Below are 18,062 nucleotides of genomic sequence, written 5' to 3' on the forward strand. Positions count from 1 at the left end.
ACATGAAACAGCATTTTGTCTTCTTTCACTTCCGTGCCAAACTTCGAGTAAAAAAATTATACTATTCCTTTCGTACGCGATGAAACGAGGTATGGGTATGACTGTGTACACGATTGAAAGATACGATTTTATCTACAAGATTATGTAATTTGGAAGATGCTGAAAATGAGGCAGTACGTACTAAGTATCGATTTGAAACAATTAATCATGCACAGAATGTTTCTAGTTTTATAATGTGATTGATATAATGAATTTATCTTTATAATTTTTATTTACAATTTTTTAAATAATTTGTTTAAATTTTTGAAAAATACAAAACCGAAAATTTATTGTACACTACGTAGAGTAAAAATTTTTGTCTATTACTTCTGTCTTCATTTCTGTCTATTATAATATACAATACAGAAAATATTGAATTACACTATTAAATTAAATATCATAGAATGATTTTTCATTTTTTTAGTAACATTCTGTGCTTAACGAACAAGATATTTGTTTTAGAAAGCATTGCTTTCGTACGTGCTTACACGAAGAGTTTACGTATTAAAAATTCAAGCGTGCAACGAGCATTCGGCGATAGAGCCTCACGAACAAAGAAGAAGTTCGATTTTCATTTGAGACAATCTCACATGTCGTAAGGAGTTGAAAGAAAAAGGTATACGAAAACAATGTGGTTCTCCTGAGGAAATAAGATCAAGACGATATTCTGTTATCTCTTTCATATTGAATACTATACAATTATATCATATGATATGTCCCTATAGGGTTCAACTGTTTTACGAAGTTATTAAAGTAGAATTACATAATATCGTAGGTGTAAGAGCGATAGCAGAGAATCAGTTTTCTAATATCGATAAATCTGTTAAAATGTTTGAAAAGGAGGAAATAATTGTCATAAAGATATAAAGAAAAATTAAATCGTAGGTAAGATTATATATTCTTGTTCAATACATAGAGGGGTGTTTCAATTAGTGATCGTTCCACAAAACGGAACACCAAATTGCAATAATTATCTAGTGATTTAGAGGGAAAAAATCTGAGAGGAGAAAAGAATGAAAAATCACATGGTATTATATGAGACGAATTTGTTATTAAAAAATCGAACGATTTATCGTCGATTGAACGTTTGCACGACCATGATAGTCGACATAGACGTAGGCAGCTTGCGTCGATCATAGGATCTCCAACTTTTTTTTAGTAACGTACAGCCACGTTTTATCAATATACAACACCAGGTGTGTCTTTTCAAGCTAGAGTATCCTTTCAAATTTTGCACATGCACCTTGAAAACACGTTTATACCAAGATCCATTTTATAAGATCTTTAAAAACCACTAGAACGTTATAAAACTACTCAATAATTTTTCAAAAACATTCTTTTTTCCATAATTATTTACAAACAATAATATCTGATATTAAATTTTCTTTATTGGAAAATAGGCTAATTTGAATAATAGCGAGTAATTTAGATACTTTATAGATAGATCAGAATTTTTAGTCCATTTTTTGAGTCCCCCAAGTACCTGTAGTAATGAGGCGCGGATTTACAAAATCATTAATAATAATTAGTATCCGTTATAATCAAATGGATATTAATTTGCTGAATCATCTAGCCATCTGGAATTAACTAGAATCGTTTAAAAATAATAGTTACCTTGCCTCAAAGTTTTTAGGCAATATTATATATACATACATATATATTATATGTAATTTTTCTTTTTAATCGTAAATCTTTCGAGATAGAGGCTCAAGTTAGAAAAAGAATTTAGGATAAGTACCGTTTGTTGACCGTTGTTGTCTCTTTGTAGCACTCGCACTGTTACTTGTTAATCAATGAAATCCTTCATCATGGTGTTTTAATAGAAGTCGAAGACGCATAGGTTGCTAAGCGCGTTCCTATAGCAACTATATTATTAAATAACGATGATTCTCAGATAGAGACACTCAGATAGAGTCCGTAAACAATTCGGATCTCTACCATTTCTGAATAATCAGCTATTACAAATTTAAACCTATAGGTATAAATTGTAATTTTTTAAATTATTTATTTTCTATCTTTTCTTAATGAAAACAATTTTTTAATGAAATGACAACACCAATTTTTAGATATTAAAAATTTTGTTTTTTCATTTTGTATAAAAAATAACTAAAGTTTTTCGTCAAATACGAACATCTTTAAATAATTGAAAAATTAAAAATAAATTATAAATTTACCTTTTTTTATATTAAAATTTTTTTCAATTTTTAGACCAAAAAGAGTGAAAGTATGCTACAATCAAGAATCCGTTGTCCATTGTTCCTAATAATGAATGAAAGCGTTAACGTGGAGAGTTCACAAGTCGAGAATATTAATTGAAAGCCGCTTGTTTCTGGGTTTTCTAACTGAACAAGTCAATTGCATCCGGAGGCGGACAAAAAATTCTGATGACCGAGGATTTTGGAAAGAAAAGATTTTTCTAATTGCACGAAAGTTTCTTCGAATTTTAAATGGAAGTTTTTTTCACCTGGATAAAAATAAAATAAAAGAAATCGATATAAGAAGCGATTATCGATGCTTCTTGGCGACAAGTATGCGTGTGTATCGCAATCGATCTAATATTAAACGATTTTTATATATTTTCTAAGAAAAACAAAAGTGAGACTTCAGAAGATGGAAACAACGAATGTTATAATTAAAAAAGAAAAAAGAAAAAAACAATTTTCTATGAAACAACTGGAAGCATACTTAAGAATAAAAGTCTCCAAGCGACGATAAGGAGTAGGAAAATACGGAGTATTTCCGGTTTCAAAAGAAAGAATTTTCAATCATAAAATACGATAATTTTCAATGAAGAAAATAATTTTTTATTATTATTTAATGCTTTAGTACAATTGAAAAATTATTAATCTAAAATTATTCAATACTTTTTCCTCGTTTTAAGTTTTCGTCATTTTCTAAAATAATGAAACCGGAAGTGCCCTATCTTACAGAATATCAATGATACTTTTTTGAACTAAAATTTTCAGGAACTTGTCCAACATTTTACAATGAAACAAATTTATACACAAACATTTGACGATCATTTCCGTTACAAAAAAAGAAAGAAAAGAGAATTCAAATTTCCCGCCAAAAGAATTGAACACGGTTTTGTCAACGCGTTTTAGAACGTAAGAGAAATTAAATGTTACACTTTTGTTAGTCAATGATTTAGCTTATTCCTTTCGAAAAGAATTGTAATTTAGATCGTTACATATCGTGCGTGCTTACTGGTCGTTTCAAAATCAGGACAGCCATTCAATTTGAAATATAGAAGCGTAAGATCGATGTTTAAGAATCAAATTTTGAGGAACTTATTAGATCGTAAATCTAGTACGTGTTGGTTTCTTTCTCGAAATGAGAATAATGAGGTACTATACAGAATATTTCAAAATATGAGTACGTCAAAAACGATTTTTTCTTGGAAAAACATTTTTTCGTATACAGATTTGAAATATACTTTTCATTTGAAAAAGTTTGCAATTTAAATTTTAACTTTTTTCCGCATATTTTGAAACATTCTGTATAGATCGAAGTAGTCATAGTCAATTCATGAACATTAGAGGTAACATAGATCGTAATTAACTTTATTGATCTTTAGAATTTATCTTGTTGAACTGTAAACCAATGTTTCCAATTGTATCAAAATTTATAGAACCGTATTTTAACTTGTACACTTATTTGCTTCTTTGTGTACAAAAATTTAAATGAAGCATCTAATAATCGATTAGCAGTGATCGATCGAACGACTGGGGATTCTTGGTTTAAATCGAGTCAAAAACAACATAATTATCGTTAACAAGTATCGATACTATTGATAGTTGGGTCGATTTGAGTTTCTAATTTAATTCATTTGACCGTTACGATTGGTTGATTCGCTTAATTGCAACAAAGAAAATATATCTATCAATGATTCTAACATTGTTTTTACATCTTAAGAATCTTGTTTTAGGTGATTTGGATTTAAACTTGGTTACAGTAGCGTAAAGCACGAGTAACGAATCAAAATTTATTATGATAGAGACATTTAGAGTTATATAATTCATAGAATATACGACTCGATAGTTAAGCTTTCAAGCAGTTTTTTATGACAAGAATTTACGATTAGCCATTAAAGTGAATCGATTAGCGATTGATTCCGCGTCGCCAAAGAATTCGAAACGGTTTTAATTTCAAAATAATGAATTATTTAAGTTAATTTATCGGGAAATTATAAGTCGGTAATAAATCGATCAAGACAAAAAATATTAGTAAAGCCGTTTTTTATCTTTTATTTTCGATGTTATGTATGTATTTATTTTTTAAAATGCTATATAATATATTTTGTAAAATAAAACGCTTTATAATGATCGTTCGAATACTTTGGTGATACATTGCATCTAGATGCTCCGTAGAGTACATTTGTTAATTCTTATACTGCCAGTTTTTCTGTAGAATTCGAATATCACCTATATTATTAATTAAAGAAGAAAGACAAGGAACATTTTTGCATGCAATAGTTCATAATCACCGTGTTGTCCTTTGCCCAGGCCTTTCTCTGATACTTCTAGTGTCCATACTCCCGATCCTTCGTTCATTAGATCGAGAAATAATTATACTGAGTACCGACGAATGATTTTTAAAGAAATTATATCTTCACGTCGGGTCTTTGCAACGTGTGAAGAACTTATATCTCGTCACAACTGAATTGTATATTTAGAGGAATAAAGGGAGATGGTCATTATTATTTTCAATGTACCTTTTTTCCTCTAAAATCATTGTAAGATGCACTGTTATATCCAACATTCTTTATTTTTTAAATAATCTGATTCGTTATAGGACAAGTGCTAGTTTTGCTTACAAATGAGAAATGTACTGCCATCTACCAGATTGGAAAGAATAGTAACTTAGAGTATCTAAGGATAGATGGTAGCACATAAGTTTTCCCTAGGCAAAGAACGCAATATTGTGCAACAAGAACAAACGTATAGACTGATGTTAAACAAGAAGGACGATACCATGCGACAAAGAGAAAAATAGCGATTAATTTCACCTTTTTACCTCTACGTAGTTAGAGTATCAGTATCCATAAATTGAACAAATTTTCATTACTGAAAAAAGCTAATTAAGAGGTTTAATTTATGAACTTTTATGATTGCGTCTTCCAAATTAAATCCTCAGCTTTTCTTTCATCGATAAAATTGTCCTATTGTATATCACAAAATTGTGAAGATAACCTTCTAGTATCTCCTATATTTCAATCACATGGTTTTATTTACCTTTCCGACTTGAACTCTTTGCCTTTGTACAAGTGTATAAATTAAAAATACGATATTTTTTTTAAAATAAATTTGCCTTTTTGACGGTTGTTATAGAAACAACCTCCGTAAAATAACAAAATTAAGCCATTCAAACAGATGAGAATCTTGTTAAAACACACAAATTAAATAACGTTGTATTTCGCATTTTATGCTTATTATTTTATTTGTAAATTGTGATTCAATAGTGATTTAACCCCGACGTCAAACTGTCTCACAGCGGAGAGTACGTATTCATAGAACAATTCTTTTACATAAAAACATAACCTTTTTTTATATTGATTTGATTGATTATCTTTATATTACCGTTTTACTTTTGATTTTATAGAAAAGACCGAAACCGAGGCAGCATGCCAGAACCTGTGCATCATCAAATAAACGCTGCTCGCAAAACATTTCAAACGCTTTACCAAATCTCGAAGCTATTAAATACAAATCTAGATCCTACAACGTTAAGTATATGCATACGATTATGCGAGAACGGCGTAAATCCATATGCGCTTGCAACAGTTGTTAAAGAATTACAAAGAGAAGTAAGAGCTATGGATAGTATGAATCAACTTGATTCTCCCACGAGCAAGTCTAGTTTAAATAAGTAATCGCCAATTATATCTTCTTCATAATTTACATTCTCAAATGAACTCTGTTAATCTATAATTTTGTACACATATTACGATTATATATTCTCAACAATGAAATATTGAATTGTTTGTATTGCTTATGAGATTATTGATTGTTGCCTACTATTATATCTTTAGTGATGTTACTGATGAATTGCTATTAGTTGAATTTGTCAATGTCTAAAGTATACTTTTAACATTTGTAATTGTTCTAGCATAAGGCCAATAAACATGTGACTAATAAGTACTGTTTATAACATTGCATATGAAATACATTTATTTTGCTGTAGAAATGATGTAGGAAAAAGAGATTTCACTTTTCTATAGGATAAATCAAGTTTATTTATGATATTTATAAGTATTTCAGTAAGTTATGAAATATTTAAATAAAAGTAATTTAAGTTGTATATTTTTACAAACAAAAAATATTTGTATCAAAAATTGTCCTGTACTTATTTGCTTATAGATATAGATATATACCTACATGTACAAAAATATACAAATGAAAAATATTCAGTATCTTCGAAAAATTTATAATATAAATTATAGCTCCTCTTGTTTGTTACTATTGTCCTTTTTAATATTTCGTTTACTTGCTTGTTTATTAAGTTTTGCCATTCTTTCATTCTAAAAAAGTCATCAGATCATTATAGATCGTACAAATTTTTATTTCGTTACCCTTTTCTTTTGTTAATGTATTTTAGTATTCTCATACCTGTTTCTTTGGATCCCTAAAATAAGTTTGGCCTTCAAGAGTCACATGAGACAATTCTGGTTGTTCCAAGAAAAAGTTTTTTGCATCTACAGCTTGAGAACCCTCGTGAAATAGAAACACAGACCTTTTTTGATCAATTGGATATCTGTAAAAGATTCAACTATATTATATAAGCGTTTTTATTATTTTAACACATTAAGTATAAAATTAAGAAAAAATACTACCTTTCGGCAATAATATGATTATTTTGAAGACTAGTCTGCCAAATTTTCATTATAGTCTCAGCTTCTTCAACTGACAAATCTTCATTTGTATCAACAAACATCATCACACTTTTACCTTTTTTTGTCACTTTCAGTACATTGTCAGGATTTGACATATCAAGCTATTATATAAATAAATATAGATTACACAGAAGAACATGCAGAAAACATGATATAACAAGCTAAACAAAAAGATTATGTAAATAAATATAGATAACACAAGAGAAAGATATAATAAGTACAATTTTGTTAATTTTTTGATTTTGATGTTATTCAGTAGTTAAAAGAAGGCATTCTGGAACTGCTTTCATTGGATTTTATTCATAACCCATTTATAAGGTAAAGAGTTAATTAAGTTCAAGAATACTAAATTTGGTAAATACTTTAATATGACTATGAAAATTTAGTACTATAAAAAAGAATGATATATGTAAATATTTTTTATAGTCAGTAAAGGTATACAAAATTAATTCATAAAGTTTTTTAAATACACTACCTTCGATAAATCAATTTTTGGGCTAGGCCTAAGATGTTCTGGTAATTCATCTGGTTCCAATGGTTCATCATTTTCCTAATAATAAAAGAATTATAATCTTTGTTAATTCCTTTTACTCTATGTAAATATGGAATTTAAAAAATTGAAAAAAAACGTAATATACCTCCCACTGATCTAACAAGAGTTCTAAATCTGCATCATTCATATCACGTATATCTTTGTCTCGCCATGACTTTTTTTTATTCGATTTTCTATCATCGATTGCATTCACGTAAATTAACAAAAATATACTATAAATAATAATTTCGTTCCTCATATTTGAGAATTGTAAAAATCAACACGTCAATCCAAAATTTACAGTTCTTTGAAATAGTTAATACATTTTAAATGTTCCTAATAAATTACAAAAAATTTTATAGAAGTTTTTCTAAGAAATCTATATTTGAAATTTATTCTTTTATAATATATCTCAATCTCAATACACACGACTGAAATAAGAATGAATTTGTCCTTAACAAGAACAAGTTTCATTCATCTTACATCAGTACAAAAACGTGATTAGTGTTGCCACCTATCGTACTTGAAATGATGACAAGAAAGACAACAATGCCGACAGTTTTATACGATGTTATAAATTGCAAATTACAGTCAGTATGTCACTTTTGCCATTGTTTAACCTCATTAAAAATTTCATAGTGACTATTTACTAAAGCTTGTACCACGAGAAACAATTCGCTTATCTTGTTACTAACGAAATAAATTATTCCAATTAACTGTATTATTTGGATACAAAGTAGGGCAGAAACGTTTTCCTAACTTTTTTTCTCTTGTGTTGAAACGATTTTTAAGGTGCATCTACAGTATTACAATACGCAGTAATGTGAATTTTGTAACACTGGTTGTAACAGTTATGTAATATAATTGAATTGTTTATAAATATTTAGTATGTCTTTTAGGGTTTCGTTTTTTGGTGAGAGTGCATGCAAGATAATAACGCAAATTAAGGTTATTCAATTGCAAGATGATAGATAACATTACACGACTGATTATTTATTAGTCATTGATAGACACATAATCTCTTGTATTGCTTATTTGTGATAACATGTGTGAGACTGTACTTCCTGCATCGTTTGTCACTTAATTATGTATTTTTCATTGATCAAGCGGATGATCTAAGCAATGTATAATAATCTAGTAAGTGCTTTGCCATTTCCTTTATATTTGCTAAATTAATATTGTGCATTAATTTTTTGCTATGATTTACAATTAAAAATATAAGAATAGAACTGTCTAAACATTTTTCTGAATAATATATAAACTTTGTTTTCTATTTAATGTAGTAGAAAATGTTTAAGGCGCATTGTGTTAATTATAAAAGCATTTTATTTACAAAACTGAAAATAAGAATTTTTAGATATATTGTAAGAAAAATTGAGTGATCTGTAAAATGTTATTAATGATTAAATGAAACTTTTTACATTACATTATTACATTAATTTTATTTTGCTACTTTTTAGATTGATATGAAGGTACATTGGAATCAATCTTAAAATCATCATTGAAATTTGTTGGCTTTTATAAATTGGAAAGGATACAAAAATGAGTAAAATTCAAAATGAAGCTATTATGCAAGAGATAATGGTACTTGGAAAGCTCCTGCATCAGAATGGAGAAAAAGTATTAAATGCATCTGGCAAACTCTCTTTGTCAACTACTTTACTATATAATTTAAATGAAGCTTTTTCTCTGATCGTTGATGGATGTGAAAATTTAGAAGCTTCATTTCAAGTATGCAACAGCTCAAAAATTGACATTTTCCGTGACCTGAAATTTCTACATGACTTTGTGCAGAAGACAATTGGACTAAAAGTGACTTATTGTCCAAGCAATCCTAAGATACCCATTGATATTACTAAATTTAGGTGTTTGAAATATCTAGAATTAAAAAAAATTAACATTGATACTGTAAAAGGACTCAGAAGTGTTAGAGGCCAACTTGAAAGCATTGTTTGTACTGGTAGAAAAGGAGTTTGTACTGTAAAACAACTCTTGGGTAATTATAATTAAAAAGTTATAATTTTTAATTAAAAAATGGATTTAATATTATAAACATTATTTTTATGCAGTAAATTGTGGTGGTGATACTGGTGTTGGGTTTGTATGGGGTTCTTTGAGACATTTGGCATTACCACACAATGCTCTTGAAAAATTGGATACATCTTTAGAGTTAGTACCATGGTTACAAGTAATAGATTTAAGTCATAACTTGATAACATCTGCAGATGAATTATCTTGTTTACCAAATTTAAAACATGTAAATCTTGGATATAATAAACTTGAAACAGTACCCACCTTTAATGAAGCTGCATCACGTTTATTACAAGTACTAGTTCTGAAGAATAATTACATAGAAAGTTTAAATGGTAATGTATTAATGTATTTAATTATTTTGAGTTTGAGTTTAAGTTTAAGTTTTATATTTCTTTCAGTACATTAGTGTTACATCAAAAAATGGTGTTTCTAAAACCATTCTGCTTTCATATTGTCAGTTTGCTTATGCCATTGCACATACATACATAATTTATAAAAGCAAAAATATATTTATGAATTATTTTTGTTCAAACAGGTTTGCAAAGTTTGGAATGTTTAACAGCATTAGATTTATCTTACAATTGTTTGATGGAACATTCAGTCTTGTGGCCTTTAGAGAAAATGTCTGCTTTGTTATGGGTATCCTTAGAAGGCAATCCCTTGTCATATCATCCAAAACATCGATTATTATCCATAAAACATTTACATCCATGTTTGAGTGATAGAAAGGTAGGTAGATGTTAAAAACGATAATATGTTATATTATTACAAAATGTAAATTTCGCAATATTTAAGTATTATATAAGTATAAATAAAATTTCACGATTTAGTTGGTTGTAGATCATTCATCACTTTCAAGATTAGAGAAGCAAATTATTGCAGAAAATCGATTCTTTATCGTCAGATCTGAAAAATCCGTGTCGAACGAGTTACTCAACTCAGTGTCAAATTCCTTAAATTCTAGTAGTTTACTTACATCTATTAACACGTCTACGATTAGTGATTTTGTAGCAGGAACATCTGCAGAAGGGACAGGTAGCATGGAAAAAAGTTTTTCTAAAAGTAAAAAGAAATCAAGCATAAAGGAAGCAGTTATTGCGGAAGTCGAGCAAGAAAAAGATGATTTAAAAGCAGATCGTAGTATTTCTTGCTTAGGTAATAAATTACTTTCAATTTTAATCATTTTTTTATGATGTTGAGTCATATAATATATTATTCTTTTGATATTATTATTCACAGAAATTTCGAAAGGACATTTAGAAACAAAAAAACAAATTTTGGAGATACGAAGAAGATATGGAGAAGATAAGTGGTTAAGTAGTCAAGCTGGCACATTTGTTCAAGATATTATGGGAATACAACCTCCGACATATTCAATAACATCGGAATTTACGATAGAAAATTTAAACGCTAAAGATATTGTGCATAGTATTGAAGATTCTGTGAATCTTTTGATGAAAGATACACACATTGAATTAAACGATAAATCTGAATCTTTAAAGCAAGAAATTAATGAATTTAACGACGAAAAAAATAGAAGTAAAGTATTAACCGAAGAAGAGAATATTTCTGAGGTTTTACTGAACAATGACACAAGCGTTCTTGAGAATCTATCTGAGCCTCCTTATGATCCAGAACAAGGTATATTATAAAGAGTAAATTATATATATCGTTAAAAAATTACTTTATTTTAATTGTTGCATTTTTAATATCTAGAAGTTGGGAATTTGTACCGGGTTCAAAAAAGGAAAAATTCAAACGAATTGGAAGATTTGTTTTTAATAATAACAACACAGTACGTATTCTTTATTGTATTAAAGAATTTTACACTTTCATTTTATAATATAATTATAGTGTTATTCGAGAGAGAGATTCACTTACTGGGAAACTGAGATGCTGTTGGTCAACAAGTTCTGTATTATCGTGTGTACTTGGTAGAAGTGAACCAGTGACAGTAGATATAATTTTCGATACCACACGCGAACATCGTAAAAACAGGAGATATTTCGTAGAACCAAACATTGCAAAAGTAAGAAATAAGAAAATACAAACATAGATATAAATAACATGTAAATAGTATTAATGTACTACATATTTGATCATTTTGTAGGAAATAGTTCAAATAATTAACGAGAGAATAGAAAAAAGAACGATATTGTTGAAAGTTTTTAAATGTATGAAATGTTCAACTCATTTTTCCCAAGATTCAGAATATATTTTCATAAGTTCATCTGCATCAGGTACATTTTCAATAATAGTTATAGATTGGAAGACATTATAAGTTACAAGCACGTTCAGTATTGTAAAAAATTCCAAGTTCCAGGTACAAACCAATTGAAATGTCCCACCTGTGGAAGTACTTTAGTTATAGAAACAGACGAATTATCGATGTTGGATATGGAAAATGATACTTCTAAAGGTTTATTGGAAAGCGTAACCAAAAATCAACATTCTGAGAATTCAGTAAAAACCAATCTACAACATTCTGAATCTTCTTCTAGCATTGGTAAGTCTCACTCAGATCTGCGCATGTAATATGAAAATGAATGAAACATCTGACAAAAGTTGTGGATTTTTTAATAATGAGCTGTAATATCTTGAGTTTACTTCATATAACACAGTTTTTATAATTTATGCGTGGTGTTCAAATTTATTTATTTTAAAATATTAAGCATGTAATAAGAGCTATGTATTTATGAGGTTTCGATAATAAAAATTAACCATATATATTTATTTGTTTATAATGTTAAATTTTTGTAATACTAGTATCTTTAAGTTCTATGATAAAAATAATATTTATTAATTTATCAAATGTGGATGCACTAATTTCGTAACTGCTGACTGCATATCCGTGCATTGTACTATTGACTGAGACTATAACATACTAATCCCGGTGCAGGTGGAGCGGGGGTACGAGCTATATCCGTCACCACTTCTTTGGTGCACTCCGACTCTCACATCCAAGCTCAAGTTCGCTGTAAGCTTCAGTCACACTATCTTATTACAGCATTTTCTGTTTTCTCAAGCTTTCTTCATGATTGAAGATATAAAGCTATGATATTAGTTGCTTCACTATCTACGATTCTATACTACTATTATTAAATATCTTAGGCTCATATCTTCATTTTTGTTTTTACGATACATTCGTTTATTCTAAACAATTATAACAATTTGCATCAAAAGAACTAGCCATAAGAAAAAATACATAGAAAACTATAAAGGAAAATGTGGCCTTTTCAAGTTAAATAAAACAAAAAGAAAAGTATGAGTATCTGTTTGATTAATGTATTCAAATAACAAATAGTATATATTAAATTTAGATGAGTTGTAATTACTTTACTTTGTTATTAATAGGTTCAGCAACAAGTTTAGAGGAATCAAGAGAATCAACACCATCTGCAAATGTACTAGATAAAAAATATGAAAGTGATATAGAAGTACTCAGCAATCCAAGTGAAAGTAGCATTGAAGTTCTAGATGATGGGTCAAGGTAAATTATAATTTTTTATATTTTTGGTATAGACAATTATTCAATATGTTCATTTATGTAAAATTTGTTCTATATTATGTTCATATTAATACAGAACACATCTTACACCACATAGAAAGCGTTCTTCGGAGGAAAGACGTGCTGCAGTTGCTCCATGTCTTTTAACAATACCAGATGCAGCACCAATCATGACTGGTTTAACAGAGAGTAGCTCTTCAGGTTTGTTAAAACTTTCATTTTTCTTTTTGTTATAAAAATTATTTTAAATTTATTATTAAAATGCTATGTCTACAGGTTCTTTAACGAATAGTATTTGTACCGCATATGAAAACAAAGCAATGAGACAAATTAGTGCAGATGAAAAATCCCTTAGTAATAATGATAAAGAGACCAAATCTACACCAGTAGCAAATTTAACTTCTATGCTAGGAGGTTAGTAAAATTATATACTAACATATATTAACATTTAATTTGTGTATATATCAATATTTATTTAATGTGAATAATTTTAGGACTACTTCAGAGTATAAAAATTGGCAGTAATAAACCATTAGAGCTAAAAACGGAAGAAACGTCGCATTTAATGGGTAGTAATATCCAGTATTCTTATGAGGATTTCAGTAGTATAGATCATAGAATAAAACTACACATCATTTTAAATATATTTGAACATGAAAACGAAGAGCTTATTCTTCTTCTCAGGGTAATATTGAACTTCATATAATCCAAGCCGTTAAACTAACATTCTAACTGAATGTTGTTAATTTATTCGTAAATTTTTAGGCAGAGATCCTAATGCAAAATACAAAAGATACATTTCCTGGTTGTGTGGTTTTATCTACATCGAAAGTTTATATTCTTAAAATTGTTGGACCAGAAGGGTAATGATAAAATAAAACATAATTTTATTAGAATTCCATTTAATTGGAAATCTGTTCTATTTTTATATTGTTGTTATTATAGAGAAGACCCACAACGCTGGTTGCATAAAGAAATTAGCTGGACTATAGATAGATTAAGACGTTTCTCTCCGATACCATTTAAGCAAGGTGTCTTGATTGAATTAGAACAACCTAACAAAACAAATGACGAATTGAATTCTACTATTACATTTTTATGCGTTTTACAAGACTTACAAAGAACGCTCAACTTTTTGCTTTATGTTACTGGTAAAGAATAGAAACGTCGTTTATTTTATACTTAAATACTATCCAGCCAATAACTTCGTTATTAAATAAATTGTTCTTTATTTGCAGATTTTTTATTACCACCGATTTGTGAAGAAGTCGAACTCAAAATATCAGAACATTGTACTTCTTTAATGTATGAATTATTAAAAAATTGCAAAAACTACCAAGATAAAGATACTGTTAGGCACCTTGCTTTATTCTCTTCTGCCTTGTTAAAATATCAAGACCTCGAAATTCAGCTGAAATTATCAAGCTTAATAGTGACTACCTCCGTCTTGGTAATATGCAATATGCAGTGGCTTCTTCCAGGCAACAAAGAGTTGCCACAGATAATAAGAGAACAAGCAATGAGCAATTTGATTGGAGTTGTAAGTATCGAAATGATATTAGTAAAATTAAAAAAGGAAATCTTTACGAAAAACTGTACTTTGATTTTTTATAATTAAACGTATTGGTTGTTATATTTTTAGGAACATTATAGCTCCTCAATAACTTTGAATTTCTTAGATGAAATAATAGGACAAGAGGAAAGGTGGGTTTTAGACTTCGTTTCTATGAGTGCTGCTGAAATAGTCATTACTTCTATACGGTCTCCATGGGAGGAACTGTTTTCAATTCCCTTACAAAATATGGTTTGCAAATCACAAGATAGCGAAAACGCATAGAACACTGATATGTACAGGAAAGTATTCTAGTCGTATAAAACACGTCATGTGAACTTTTAAACGAGTATAGGTTCATTAAATCAAATTAATAGTTTACGCAATTTTGATGTGTTAGTGAAACTCATAGTTAATTTGTACAGAAATTGTAATTTCACCAAATGACCACATAGAATAGTATATTATTTGACTAATAAAAATATATAAAAATTATAATATAGCAAATATTATATCATAAATAATACTTGCTTGTTTTTATTTTTAATTGATTTGTTATTTTGTATCTTTTTCCAACTAGAGATTATTTAAATACTTATTATAAGAAAATACAATGTAAAAATTGGGAAAAATATTTAAAAGTTTCATAAGTAGTGTGAACAATCATTTTCATATCTAAAAAAATTAATTATCTTATACAGATATATTTATGGTAACTTTTTTTAATTGTATTGAAATATTAAAAATAATATATCTTTTTAAATGGTTTCCAATAATTTTTTATATTCAATTTGTTGAAAGACATAAAATTTCAAATGGTGCTATTAATATTAAGATACAATACATAACCTTTTATATCAATAATTTATTGTATACATTAAATAACTGAATGCTTCACAAAACAGAAGTTATAGTTTATTTATTATTTTATTATTAGGAACATTATACATACTCTACTCAACAACAACAAATTTGTTTTTTACTTGTCATAATGTTCAATTTAATGTAGTTATCGATACAATGAAAATTTTTATAATCACATGATTTTTATATTGCAAAGAGAATAAAGTATATAAACTTGTCTTTTTTAAAATATGTTTTGGAAATATCAGAAGCATAAAAAAGTATTCAAAGAATTTGTATGCTTTCTTTGCAATACTATAGAAATAAATGCAATTTTCATCATGAACAATACTTAAATAATAATCTGTGATGAACTGATTTTTATTATTTATCTTTCTACCTATACATATATATGTATTTCGTGTGCATGTGTACATATTGTAAAACTATATTATATTACGATTTATAACAAGATGAAACAAATGTAAGACAATTTTATAACAACTTTGTCAAAGTCACTAATACCTTAGCTTAAATATTAGAGCTAATTGTAAATTTACGTATTGTACCGATTATTCTTCGCAAAATGTTGAATTTCTAAATAATTAATATAACAATGTATTATGATGGTACATATTATTTGTATATATGTAAATAAATTGTTATAATATCTATTATACAAGCTATATCATAAAGTCATATCAAAGAAAAACATATACTTAAAAGTGAATATTATGTACAGAGCAAATGTACTTGAATTTCGTATTACTATAGTTCTACTTGAAACAAAATACACTGAGATGTGTGTACATAAGATATCCTGTATTAATGATGATAATGGAGTATGCAATATGTAAATGAAACAGTTGGGAGATGCTAGAAATAACTTAGTGTGTTTCATGGGCCCATACACAAAGTATATATTGCAAGAATGTGCAATTATCGTATTACGTTGCTTGTTAATAGTATCGTTAAATGTCGTTCGAGTTGTAAGAGCAAAATTGAAGTACTAAATTGTGAGGAAGAATAAATTAAAATTACATTAACATGATCTGTATTATAAAATGTGTAGTATTGGTGACAGCTAGTAAGTTTAATTATTTTTATATTATTTTATTGTATTATTTGTAACAGAAAAATATTTTTTTAGTACCAACTATAGCTGGATACTTTAGCTATAGTAAACGTGGTATGTATAATGTCTCCCAATACATTTCTCATAATATTTTTATTCTTCATTCAATATAATATTCCAGATCAACATACATGGATTCAAAATTTTAAATTATGTGCTGGAAAATTGCAATCTCCAATATCCATATCATCATCCAAATCAATAACTCTTCCTTTACCTGCACTTGAAGTAATTGGCTATCATGATTTTTTACCCAGTCCATTATATTTGGAAAACAATGGTCATTCAGGTATTGTCATTGGATTTTATCCCAGAATAATACTTAATAAGTAGTCTATATCTGTTTTTTCAGTTGTAATTAATATAAATAATCACTTAAGAAAAAGACTACCTTATATATTTGGAGGCTCACTTGATATAAATGAAGAATATGAAGTAGATCATTTGCACTTTCATTGGGGTGCAAAAAATAACAGGGGATCTGAGCATATTTTAAATGGTGTTAGGTAAAAGAACAAAACATATATATAAACTTTATTATTTTTATTTAATTTTCTCATGTATCCTATAGATATCCTATGGAAATGCATATAGTTCATAAAAATAGGGCTTATTCAAATTTATCTAATGCACTAAATTACAAAAATGGTCTTGTAGTTCTAGGAATCTTTTTCCAAGTAAGTTCTTATAAAATAAATCTTTTTTCAGAACGTTACTTTATTTAGGGTTTATATTTAGTTACAGGAAGAAGATAACAAATCCTTACACTCTATCGTAAATGCCTTAACAAACGTGCAATTCTTAAATAATGAAATAGCATTAAATAAGCCTATAAAGCTAGTTTCATTATTGCCTAAAAATACGGATGTATTTTATACTTATAAGGGTTCATTAACTACACCACCATGTAATGAAGTAGTAACTTGGATAATTTTTCCCATGCCTGTATCAATATCTGTTTCACAGGTACTCCTTTATTATATTGCAATTAGTTTCAATCAATATCTTTTTTCATAGAAATTTATTTCTATATGTATTATCTGTTTGCAGTTAAAGAAATTTAGAAATCTTTTCAGTAAAGATGGTATGTTAACTGATAATTATAGAAAATTACAAGATATAGGACTTAGAAAAGTGTATGTTAGAAGATTAAATCCATATTTAGTTGCAAAATATAACGAAGAGATTTTTAATGTTTCGAATTTAAAGTGGTTTTCATAATTAAATGAATTTTAGATTAAATTAATTTTCCAACTTTGAGTTGTTTAAAGAAAATAAAATACGATATATTTTTGTGAAGTATTCAAAAATATTTAAAAAAAATATTGAATTGTAAATGTAAATTTCTATGATGTTTAATTAAGAATTATGAGTAATCTTAGAAATAATTTACATTACACAAAGATATCTTATTAGGCAAAATTAAATGGTTTCGAGTAGTATATCACAAGGTATAATTGTACTGTAAATGGCGGCATTTTAAAGCTTTAAAAATTACTTTTATCTTTTTAAGTTGATTTATATATA

The 18,062-nt window shown here is 27.8% G+C and overlaps 4 protein-coding genes across 14 annotated transcripts; 3 read left to right on the forward strand and 1 right to left on the reverse strand.

Annotated features, from left to right (window-relative positions):
• Positions 1–5,158: 5,158 nt before the first annotated feature.
• Positions 5,159–6,186, forward strand: LOC117216830 (mitotic-spindle organizing protein 1-like). Its single transcript, XM_033463910.1, has 2 exons — positions 5,159–5,538; positions 5,641–6,186. The coding sequence occupies exon 2, from the start codon at positions 5,663–5,665 to the stop codon at positions 5,909–5,911; it is 249 nt and encodes an 82-aa protein (XP_033319801.1). The 5' UTR covers positions 5,159–5,538; positions 5,641–5,662; the 3' UTR covers positions 5,912–6,186.
• Positions 6,187–6,313: 127 nt separating this feature from the next.
• On the reverse strand, positions 6,314–7,798 carry LOC117216829 (LDLR chaperone boca). Its single transcript, XM_033463909.1, has 5 exons — positions 7,570–7,798; positions 7,407–7,481; positions 6,872–7,032; positions 6,648–6,792; positions 6,314–6,559 (listed from the first exon to the last, which is right to left on the reverse strand). The coding sequence occupies exons 1-5, from the start codon at positions 7,720–7,722 to the stop codon at positions 6,476–6,478; spliced, it is 618 nt and encodes a 205-aa protein (XP_033319800.1). The 5' UTR covers positions 7,723–7,798; the 3' UTR covers positions 6,314–6,475.
• A 132-nt stretch (positions 7,799–7,930) lies between these two features.
• On the forward strand, positions 7,931–15,081 carry LOC117216825 (serine/threonine-protein kinase 11-interacting protein). Of its 11 annotated transcripts, none has more exons than XM_033463894.1 (20): positions 7,955–8,057; positions 8,363–8,600; positions 8,924–9,459; positions 9,533–9,829; positions 10,033–10,226; positions 10,328–10,652; positions 10,737–11,138; positions 11,214–11,292; positions 11,352–11,526; positions 11,608–11,737; positions 11,815–12,003; positions 12,397–12,474; positions 12,852–12,987; positions 13,082–13,206; positions 13,282–13,419; positions 13,500–13,690; positions 13,771–13,868; positions 13,951–14,156; positions 14,244–14,545; positions 14,648–14,842. In XM_033463894.1, exons 3-20 carry the CDS (start codon positions 9,006–9,008, stop codon positions 14,840–14,842), a joined length of 3,714 nt encoding a protein of 1,237 aa, XP_033319785.1. In that variant the 5' UTR covers positions 7,955–8,057; positions 8,363–8,600; positions 8,924–9,005. The 11 variants fall into 11 exon arrangements, with proteins under 11 accessions (XP_033319786.1, XP_033319785.1, XP_033319788.1 ...); XM_033463893.1 differs by lacking the exon at positions 7,955–8,057 and adding an exon at positions 8,127–8,255; XM_033463900.1 differs by lacking the exon at positions 7,955–8,057 and adding an exon at positions 8,142–8,281 and having other exon boundaries at positions 13,103–13,206; positions 14,648–15,081.
• A 42-nt stretch (positions 15,082–15,123) lies between these two features.
• On the forward strand, positions 15,124–17,774 carry LOC117216827 (carbonic anhydrase 2-like). Its single transcript, XM_033463905.1, has 7 exons — positions 15,124–16,487; positions 16,551–16,589; positions 16,657–16,824; positions 16,888–17,041; positions 17,107–17,212; positions 17,274–17,501; positions 17,586–17,774. The coding sequence occupies exons 1-7, from the start codon at positions 16,448–16,450 to the stop codon at positions 17,754–17,756; spliced, it is 906 nt and encodes a 301-aa protein (XP_033319796.1). The 5' UTR covers positions 15,124–16,447; the 3' UTR covers positions 17,757–17,774.
• Positions 17,775–18,062: the final 288 nt, after the last annotated feature.

The sequence above is a fragment of the Bombus bifarius genome, unplaced genomic scaffold (assembly GCF_011952205.1).
Source record: "Bombus bifarius isolate JDL3187 unplaced genomic scaffold, Bbif_JDL3187 scf7180000007973, whole genome shotgun sequence".
Taxonomy (NCBI): domain Eukaryota; kingdom Metazoa; phylum Arthropoda; class Insecta; order Hymenoptera; family Apidae; genus Bombus; species Bombus bifarius.

What these genes read in the sequence shown, in the direction of transcription:
- LOC117216827 (XM_033463905.1), top strand. Translation starts at nt 16,448, where the DNA reads ATGATCTGTATTATAAAATGTGTAGTATTGGTGACAGCTA. An exon ending in TTCTAGGAATCTTTTTCCAA is followed by an intron (nt 17,213 to 17,273) that starts GTAAGTTCTTAT and finishes GTTTATATTTAG; the next exon opens with TTACAGGAAGAAGATAACAA. An exon ending in TATCAATATCTGTTTCACAG is followed by an intron (nt 17,502 to 17,585) that starts GTACTCCTTTAT and finishes ATCTGTTTGCAG; the next exon opens with TTAAAGAAATTTAGAAATCT.
- LOC117216830 (XM_033463910.1), top strand. Translation starts at nt 5,663, where the DNA reads ATGCCAGAACCTGTGCATCATCAAATAAACGCTGCTCGCAAAACATTT.
- LOC117216829 (XM_033463909.1), bottom strand. Translation starts at nt 7,722, where the DNA reads ATGAGGAACGAAATTATTATTTATAGTATATTTTTGTTAATTTACGTG. An exon ending in AATCATATTATTGCCGAAAG is followed by an intron (nt 6,793 to 6,871) that starts GTAGTATTTTTT and finishes AATCTTTTACAG; the next exon opens with ATATCCAATTGATCAAAAAA. An exon ending in TTAGGGATCCAAAGAAACAG is followed by an intron (nt 6,560 to 6,647) that starts GTATGAGAATAC and finishes TGACTTTTTTAG; the next exon opens with AATGAAAGAATGGCAAAACT.
- LOC117216825 (XM_033463895.1), top strand. Translation starts at nt 9,006, where the DNA reads ATGAGTAAAATTCAAAATGAAGCTATTATGCAAGAGATAATGGTACTT. An exon ending in TGAATCTTCTTCTAGCATTG is followed by an intron (nt 12,004 to 12,396) that starts GTAAGTCTCACT and finishes ATCCCGGTGCAG; the next exon opens with GTGGAGCGGGGGTACGAGCT. An exon ending in AACAGAGAGTAGCTCTTCAG is followed by an intron (nt 13,207 to 13,281) that starts GTTTGTTAAAAC and finishes CTATGTCTACAG; the next exon opens with GTTCTTTAACGAATAGTATT.